At 33.8% G+C, this 9,842-nt stretch overlaps 1 protein-coding gene across 2 annotated transcripts; it reads right to left on the bottom strand.

The window, feature by feature from the left end:
- Positions 1-3,202: 3,202 nt before the first annotated feature.
- LOC134239579 (mitochondrial outer membrane protein SLC25A46-like) lies at positions 3,203-9,458 on the bottom strand. Of its 2 annotated transcripts, none has more exons than XM_062721746.1 (10): positions 9,185-9,458; positions 8,670-8,712; positions 7,638-7,698; positions 7,184-7,261; positions 6,871-6,971; positions 6,452-6,508; positions 6,111-6,168; positions 5,751-5,966; positions 4,545-5,066; positions 3,203-3,293 (listed from the first exon to the last, which is right to left on the bottom strand). In XM_062721746.1, the coding sequence occupies exons 1-10, from the start codon at positions 9,333-9,335 to the stop codon at positions 3,264-3,266; spliced, it is 1,317 nt and encodes a 438-aa protein (XP_062577730.1). In that variant the 5' UTR covers positions 9,336-9,458; the 3' UTR covers positions 3,203-3,263. The 2 variants fall into 2 exon arrangements, with proteins under 2 accessions (XP_062577730.1, XP_062577731.1); XM_062721747.1 differs by having other exon boundaries at positions 7,638-7,695.
- Positions 9,459-9,842: the final 384 nt, after the last annotated feature.

The following is a 9,842-nucleotide window of genomic DNA, read 5'->3' as shown; positions in this document are numbered from 1 at the left end:
AACACCAGAACCCCTGACCCTGGGGCCATAAAATTCACAATTTTAGAAGAGGCATTCTTGCTCATCATAACAATGTGCTTAGTTATTAGTTTATTTAATACCCAAAGCAGAGAAGAAGATTTTCAAAGAATAATGCATTTTCACTATATGATCAATAGAGCCCTGCCCTAACACCAGAACCCCTGACCTTGGGGCCATAAAATTCACAATTTTATTGGAGGCACTCTTGCTCGTCATAACTATGTACTTAGTTAGTTTATCTAATACCCAGAAGCAGAGAAGAAGATTTTCAAAGAATTCATGCATTTTCACTATATAATCAACAGAGCCCCGCCCTATCACCAGAACCCCTGACCCTGGGGCCATAAAATTCACAATTTTGGAAAAGGCACTCTTGCTTATCATAACTATGTGCTTAGTTAGTTTATTTAATACTCAGAAGCAGAGATGAAGATTTTCAAAGAATAAATGCATTTTCAATATAATCAATAGAGCCCCGCCCTAACACCAGAACCCCTGACCCTGGGGCCATAAAATTCACAATTTTGGAAAATGCACTCTTGCTCATCATAACTAGGCCGGAATTAAAAATATCTTTGTTTCCCCTAACCCGACCCTGAATTCTCAAGGTGGGTCGGTAGGTAGGTAAACAATTTTATTTTATGACAGCAGCTTTGAAAATACGTTCTAAAATTTGATAGAAAAAACTTTTAAAGTAAGAACAGTACAAAAGAAAGCGATTTGGGAACAAAATGCTAGGTATCAAACAGATGCTGTTTAAACATGGAAAATTCATGATTAATTAATTTACAACTGTTTTTTAGTTGAACTTGTGAGATATCTCACGCCAGAGTACATTTATATAGATCGAATAGATAAAGACAAGATTCTCAAATACGCAAAGACCGGACATCCGAGTATATTTTTTCAAACCTTCCATCAGCCCCCAGTGCTTATAGACAATCAATGTACTTTTTGAGGGCCATCAGATTTGCAGTGTTTCTAGAGCATTTTGCTTTAGAGTTAAGAAGTAAGTGTCTAATTTTAAGTCGCAGGTCCAAATACCAATAATAAACAGTCTTTCAAAAGGGACCATAAAAACTTATGTCCAGTCTCGCAAAAGATGCTGGCTCAAAAAAGATCCCTTACTGCTTAATGGCAAAAAAGTGCTCGAGTACGTCTAAATTTGGAGCGATGTGGAAATGTTCAAATGTCGTGCAAACAAATCTCGAAGGGATTAAAGGCAAAGAAACAACCAATCTTCGAGGGCGTAATTAAAGAAAAAATACATTGGGCGTCTCAGGAAGCTGAATCATGATTTCAAAACTATTTGTAAAGAGTATTTAAACAATATTTAATTGAACCAAACCGAATCTACAAATGATAAAAATGTTACATGTATATACAATGTCATAGTCACGAAGTTTAACCCATAAATAAAGGCATTAAAGAAAGAAAATCTGAATTATATACATCAGGATGAATATGCAGACATTTACATTAACTCCTATGGTTCCGTTATGGCATATAGTAAACATAGGAACATAGATGAACTGGTTATTAGATCAAAACTCAAATTAAAAAAAATGCAGTGAAATTGAATTATGTGTTCACTAGGTGGGCCCCTCATATGCTCATTAGGCGGGCCTTACATGTACCATGTATTACGTACCTTAAGTTCAACGGACAGGTTTGTTTGTTGTTTACCGTCCCTTTCGAAAATTTACTCACTCACATGGAGAGGCCAAGACACCTCCGAAACACTCTTAATTAGTCGTGGTAAATTTTATTATCAAATTGTTTCAAGAGTGAAGAATTTTAGTTTAACTTAGCTAAAGGCATAAGATTGAGACATTGCCGTTGTTTTATTAAGAACTTTTTCTCAGTAATCACATCTTGGCGCCATTTTCTTCAACAATTCACAGTAGAACAATGTCGGCCGTTTTGCTAAAAACTGATTTTGATGAAATTGTATTTTATGAAACTTAGTTAACAATTAAAAAAAATAATTGAATCTTCTTTTTTTAAAAATCTTTTCAGTCGGTGCGATTTAATTGGGTCGGTCGCGTTAGGGGAAACAAAGGTATTTTTTATTTTGGCCCTGTCCATATATCCGAATGAGGAATCGAAGGCTAAAGAAAGAGAATTAATTTCAGAGAGTTTTTTAAAATTAATTTTGCTTCATATGAAAACAAAAATAAATCTATTAGTACATATAATGGTGCGCAGTTTGAACCCAGAGGAATTCCAACAGATTTTTGGAAGAGTTGGTCTCCAAAACCAACTGTTGCAGACCTGTTTACTCATGTTGTCTCTCAGTATATTTTATTAGATTTGTCCGTGAGATTTGGCATTTGCCAGTAAGATTTCACTTTTCATCGATTTTACATAAATTAATAGAAAAAAAATACATTTCTGATAACCACAACATGGTTTAATAACAAAGAAAAACATTGTTAAACAAAACAATTTAATGACACATACAAAGCACCGCATTAATAAAAACAGTTATTGATTACTTGGAAGTCACTGGTGCATCCCGATTTTTCTCTCTTTTAACTTTTTTGATGATTGGGGGAGTTAGAGTAAGTGGTAAGATACTTCTTGTATCTCGATTCAAAATACCTATGTCAACAAATGATTAGTCATTTGAGTGAGAATGGGAGGAATCTTGGATAAGCAAAGATATATGAGGGTTCTCCGTAAAGTTTGTGGACAAGCTAAAATTTAAATAAAAGTTGTGTCATTGTACTTTATTATAAGCATATTTATAATCCTTTACTTAATGTGAACTTCAAAAATTTAAAATTATATTCAATTTCAAATGTATGAATGTGTGTCTTTTTTGATCTGAAAAAAATATAATATAAAAATATAACTATTTATGCTTTGTTTTGTTTAAAACTTGCATATAAATAAAATGAAACATGAATTTTAATGAAAACAATAGTTCCATAAATTTTACCATCTTTTTTCAGTAATTATCAATGCTGTCCATGAACTTTACGGACATCCCTTGTTTGTTTATATGTAGGATTCTCTATGGAATCTGGTGCTGTACCTGACTTAAAATCAATTTTAAATTTATAGTTATTGAAAATTATGTCCCTTTTCTCATGAAGAATGAAATTATATGTATATCTCCTTTATTATATGTGACAAATGATTGCACTTACATAAATTAACAATGCAAAAAAGACGATTCAATACTGTCAGAGTTTAAACAAAATTTGATGAATTAAATAGTGTGATTTTTAAAGAATTTATCTTCTTTGGTTTCTATATGCTTGTTCCTACAAAAAAAAAGAAATAGATTTTTTAAAAAATATCTAAAATGGTTAATATATGAGGGTCATTCAAAAAATACGTAAACAATGTTCCTCATCATCATATAATTATTATAAGATTATAGATCAACACATTTTCGTAAATAAAACCATTTACTTTGTCGAAGTGTTAAGTTTCATTCCATTTGATTAAATGAAACTAATGTTAGCTAATTTTTAAAGCAACATGTTTTGTTTCCACAGAGCACAGTTAACCAACATTGTAACATCAAAAACAATGTCAAGAAAGTTTCTCAAAATTACTCTGCTTTTTAATTTCATACACGGTTTTTTAGGGTCTTCTCCATTCATAAGAACGCATCTATAAGACTTGATACCTAGTTTGCTCACAATTGTGCAAATAGCTTGAACTAGATTGTCAGTGTTTTAAAAATTCTTTACCGCGTAACTTTATACATTCCGCAACAGTACTATTGAAGCGCACATCACGTTAAATGACGTTCCTTAAGATTTTGACAAGAATTTCAACTATAACCTGTTTCTTTGAAGACCATCCATTGTTCGATTCAAACTCGCTACTACTCAAAAATTGTATTTTCCATTTAATACAAATACACGGCTTATTTTTCATACATTTATGGTTTATACAGATTTTTTTAAAAGTTTGTTCAAGAAGTTTCCCGAATGCAAAGGACAATCTTATTGCAATTCGCTGCTCTGTAACGTCCTCGAATGTCGTGGTTTTTTGCCTTTTTTAATCAAGTTCATATGTATTTTAGAAACTGATATCTTTAAAACGGAGTGATATATTCCATTACCTGATAGTACCTTAAGTAATACAGCAAGAGTAGACTAAATTTAAACATGTAAATCTTAATACGTTTCAGCTCCATTTATAAGATGTATGGCTATAGATACTAAGAAGTGAAAATTAGTAAATTACTCAATTTTGACATTGCTCCATGACCTCATTTTTGCTGTTCTAAGTCTTTGTTCATTCTTATAAATACAAAGATATATTCAAAATTTTTTACTCAAATTATTCGAAGTTGTTGTTAAAATATATGTACCAAATTTGGATATAATATGACATTGAATAAAAAGTTTGGACAAAAGTCTACCAACTTTTTGAATGACCCTCGTATTTACCAAATAGTCATGTTCCGACATAATCTTGAACTTCATTACAGTCACAGTGGTTGCCTAATTTAAGTACCATGTGATGAATTATTTTTTTTTTTAAACAACTTGCTTTACCATGTATGAAGCCTGAGGTTGCTGTGAGCGTTGCTGTTGCTGCCCAGCAACTTCTGGCTGTCTGGGTTGGTTAGGTCTGTCTGCTGTCCTCTGCTTCCCAGGTGGTGTCTGTGACATATTGGTAGGTACAGGTGGCATGCTGACTGGTGTATTCAGTTCTTTAGATACTTTCTCAAACATGTACTTTGAAAACTTAAGCAAACAAGCCTGAAGAGCATACTGTAAGATCAGGGCCCCGAATCCTCTGTACAGACCAGATATACCTTCCTCCACTATAATACTACGAAAACAATCGAAGAACCCTTGATAATTTGTGCTGATGGGGATGACATCTACACCTGTGTCTAAATTGTCAATTATTGTCCTGGTGCCTTGTGTATACAATCGGTGAATCACAGTCTCTAACGGAAATAACAGCACATCAGCCAGTAGATTCCCAGCAAAGTTAGCCATCATCTCAGGAAAGTATTTGTTGTACAGGGACTCCTCATGCTCCTTTCCATCAACTGAAGTGGATTTGTCCTTCAAAGAAATAAAAAAGAAAATTTAAGATGTCTTAAGTTCAAAAATATAACATACAGAAATACACCTTTTTTGCAGTATTCATTTGAAACACAGATTCCTATTGGTTCAATCCAATATCTAGTGTACCAAGGATATGTGATTTGGCAATCCCAGACTTTTTTCTACATACTTTTCAACCTCATTATCTCCGTCCTTGAATATTTCGAAGTTAAATCTCGTCCCAGCCAGTCAAGATAACAAGGTTTGACTGTATAATATTTTACAGTAAAACATGTATCTTGCCAATAATATCAAGCTTCACATATATTCAGCTATATAGCAAAAGCACACAATTGCCCCGCCACAGTTAAAAACAATCAGTGTCATAGTATTCCACCAAAGTAAAATATTGGTGTCACACAGTAAGATCACTGTCGATCATACGGATAATGAAGCTCCATATTGTGTATGTTTTTTTAAATTGCTAAACAGCTATCTTACTCTAACTAGGTACCATTATTCCCCCCCCCCCCACCACACACACACTTTCTGGTTATTGCAATGACTGAATAGTGTGAACAAATGACTTATCTTCTCCATTATCTTTAGTTCTTGACACACATATTTTCCATTTTAAAAATATTTCAGTGACAAACATCACACTTCATCCTAAAAAAAAAACAAAATTATGTTTCCCCTTACCCTCATTTCTTGTTCTCTCTGTTTGAAGGAGGACAGCATGGTGGCTCTGGCTACCTGTATAATGACATACTGGGACACACCCATCATTGCTGTGGGTAAGATAAGCGTGTAGACAGGCAGGAGACGGGTGGTTTGGGGCATGCCCCAGCCCATCACTCGACTAAGTCCCTCTTTGATGAAATCAATAGGTCCTGGTTTATCACTAGAGATATCAGCCTATAAAAGTTCAGTGTTATACATGTACATACATCAATATTTGATCAATTTTTTTTCAGAATAGTAAATTTTTCTGAAAATACCATGCACATGCAACATATTCTTGCATAGTCAATCTGAGAATGACATAAAATGGAGGCCTACCTGAATAGTTTCAATGAAACTAGTTGCTAGGAAGGGAGTTGCCAAAATGTAGGATAATCTGTAAAATTAAAATATATGTATACTGTTTTTAGGACACACTCATCAAGACGGCAAGAAGATTCAAAGGACTTAGCTGGGTGAATCATTTTTGTCATTAATTTTCAAAACTGTCTATTAGTGTATTTCAAGCAAAACTAATATACTTCACACAAACCTTTGAGTCCTTGTTGAACTATTTCAAATTTATGATCAAAATAATATATATTGAATGTAGTAAAATATATTCAAAGGAAACAATTCTAGGCCCACATAAAAGGAATATAAAAATCAAACATTTTTACCCTTTCAGCAACAAATGTTCCAGATGTTTCCGAGGGGAACTGTGTCTTGTGACCTCCCTAAGCGATTGATAATGAATGAAAACATGATAAAAACTACAGAAATATCAAACTGGAATCTCATAGCAACTTTTAATAATTATTCTCTGTAAATCAAGCTTCAGTATACATGTATTATTATATGCATCATCTATTGATATATACATACTATATCAACATTTCAAAAAGAAATTTTATAGATACAGTTGAGCCTTGTTAATCTGGGTGCTTGTGTTCTCTGTATATTGTTCATATTTATAAGGAGGCAACCAGACTACTGACACATATTTAGTTTCTATATAATAAGTTTCATATAAATTTCACCTGGCAGGTGAAACATCCATATTAACGAGGCTTCACTTAGTTCATTTGGACAGACTTACTTTGGTAAGGGTGTGAGCTCACTTATAACAGTCTCATTGACCATCAGAATGCCTTTGGACATTAATACACTGACAATTCCCTTCCACAAAGAAGACATCCCCTACAAGAATTTAAAAATTTAAATCAATAAATAATTGGCATCCTTGATGAGAAAAATATTTTTTTGCGTTAAGGATAAATATATCATTAGGACTAAATTGAGATCATACATATAGAATTTTCATTTTTAAAAAATATAATACAATTTTTCTGCAAATACAGTTTTGTAAACTAACTTTTCTGCAATGACTCGGCAGCAATTATTTCCCTTACCTGATGCCTCTGTAGCTGTACTAAGACTGTGACGAGAGTAAAAGGAGTATTGTGGTACCAAACTCCATTATGATGCACCTGTTAGACAAATTAAATAGAAAGGTAACATTTATTAAATTTAATACTTACATGTACTTGTACCAGACACAAAGGGAAATATCTCATCCTTGCTACTGTATATAACATTATGCAAAATGGAGAGTATATAATATTAGGTTAGATGAGTAAAATTCAATTCAAACAAAATGTGAACATGTTTATATCTTTTTTCATGATTTTCAAATAAAATAAGAAAATTTTGCTCTTGCATAAATTTTTTATCATTATATAATCTGTTAACTATAACTGATTTTTTTTAAAGCATGTTTCTCATATCTCAGATCAGATGGAATGAAATATCAGAAGTACCTTTACCTATATAGATAGCAAAGCACAGACATATAAAAGAAATTACCTGACATTGTCTCCTTAAAACTATGAAGGGATGTGATAGAATGTGTTCTGCAAAAATACTACTGCAAAGAAATTACAAAACATTTACATTTTTTAAAATTTGCATAAAATTCATTTTTGCTCACCTCGACGAAGTCGAGATGAGCTTATGCTATACTCCTGGCGTCGGTGTCGGCATCCCGGTTAAAGTTTTAGGAGCAGGTCCATTCCCAAGTAACTATAAGCCCTAATCAGACCAAACTTGCATGGATGATGCATCTAGGAATGGATACTACCAGACTTGCTTCAGATGCTGGATCTGACCTACATTTTCCAGATGAGTGAACATGTTAAAGTTTTTGGTGCAGGTCCCTTCCCAAGTAACTATATGCCCTACCCGGACCAAACTTGTATGGATGATGCATTTAGGGATGGACACTGCCAGAATTGCTTCGGATGCTGGATCTGACCTACTTTTTCCAGATGAGTGACCAGGTGAAAGTTTTTGGAGCAGGTCCAGTTGCAAATAACTACATAAGCCCTACCCCGACCAAACTTACATGGATGATGCATCTGGGGATGGACACTACCTGACTTGCTTTTAATGCTGGATCTGACCTACATTTTGGAGCAGGTCCATTCCCAAGTAACTATAAGCCCTACCCAGACCAAACTTGCAAGGATGATGCATCTAGGGATGGACACTACCAGACTTGCTTTGGATGCTGGATCTGACCTGGTTTTCGGAACAGGTCAATCCCTAAGTGAACTTTAAGATCTATTTAAACAGAACTTGCTTGAATATTGTTGTCAGGATAAATACTAACTGTTAAGAAAATATGATGTGAGATTTGCATTACTTATATTGATGACATTCGTCAAGGTGAGCTTCATAATCTTTGATTACCTATGTTTTATCTCTGTGAAAGAATATCTGAATTTGCTTATACTAGTTTAAAATAAAATGTGTGATTTGTAACACATTATGAATATTTGGTCATTCTAAAGAGGGATGGGAGGGGAAGGGGAGAGAGCATTATTAACTTAATCTTACCTTGTCACCCCAATTACATAACCAGTTGCAGCTTGTAACTGATCTGAAACATGATAATATTCAGAATTTTTAAATGTTCTTAGTTCTACAACATTTGAAATTAATAGTTCAAATCAGACAGTAGAAAAAATCATCCATACCCATTGCACATTTGTTAAATCCAGTTCACAAGTAAAAATTGAATGAATTGAATGATTAAAAAATCTAGTAGGCCCACATTGTCATAGGGTACATGTAATTTTCAACAGCAATGAATACTGAAACATTTGCTTTAAAAACCTTTCACGTTAAATGATTTTGAATATCTTTATGAATCACTTTATGGTAATTTCAATGTAATCGAAGGATAAAGTGTCTTGAAAGTGTGCATGTACAGCTGATCAGTGACTTGAATTGCATAATGTATCCGTTTACATTAACAATTTTACGTCATGCAGCATGAGCCCAGAAAACAAGGTAATATACACACTACTCATTATTACTGACAAATTTATCAACATTTGCCAATGACCCACCTGAAGTTGAACTATTTTTGCTTTCTTTCATGTTCATATTTTCCAAGGACCCAAAGTAGTCGGGGTTGTCTTGAATCCATTGTAAATCCGACGGACTTGGATCTACAGATCTTACTTCATTTAACCGTCTAGGAAAAGTTCTGTCCCCCATTGTCAAAGTGGTAAGTTGATCAAAACCAATTCAGAATCAGTCTTGAACGAAGATTTGCGGCATTTCTTGCACTGTCCTCCAACTGTCATTTTCTCCGGAAGTAAAACATATCGAGAAAACCGACAACGTTAATCAAGAAAATCCCGGATATTTAAAGAAAGAGTTTGAGAACGTTACGCTTAAAAAATCATCAAAATCTGTCAGGGTACCTAGTTATAACTAAATAAACAAACCTGGTAGATACACTGTTATTTAAAATTTAAAATATTTTTTTAAAGGAAGGGAGATTGCATCACCCTGGCACTCCCAGCATGGGGATTGTAATGATACTGTTTTCTCAGTTATATGGTGCAGTGTACAAAACCGCTTCAGTTAAGCACCTCTCCCACACCAAACTTACCCGAGGAAAAAGACCGGTTGAAAAGTAAACCTCGACCCTTAGAGATGGGTTTAAACACAGGCACTTGATTCGGTAATTATTTTTAACCCATATATAGTACTAGTATA

Source organism: Saccostrea cucullata, unplaced genomic scaffold (assembly GCF_032062105.1).
Source record: "Saccostrea cucullata isolate Sc308-1 unplaced genomic scaffold, CSIRO_AGI_Scuc_v1 ctg80, whole genome shotgun sequence".
In the NCBI taxonomy this organism is placed as follows: Eukaryota; Metazoa; Mollusca; class Bivalvia; order Ostreida; family Ostreidae; genus Saccostrea; species Saccostrea cuccullata.
The sequence above is the reverse complement of the archived record's forward strand: the minus strand, read 5'-3'. Positions and strand labels throughout refer to the sequence as shown.

Excerpts from the sequence above, each read along its gene's own strand:
- LOC134239579 (XM_062721746.1), bottom strand. The coding sequence starts at position 9,335 with ATGGGGGACAGAACTTTTCCTAGACGGTTAAATGAAGTAAGATCTGTA. Across the intron at positions 6,972-7,183 it reads TACAGCTACAGAGGCATCAG|GGGATGTCTTCTTTGTGGAA; the intron begins GTAAGGGAAATA and ends AAATTCTTGTAG. Across the intron at positions 6,169-6,451 it reads GAACATTTGTTGCTGAAAGG|ATTATCCTACATTTTGGCAA; the intron begins GTAAAAATGTTT and ends TTAATTTTACAG.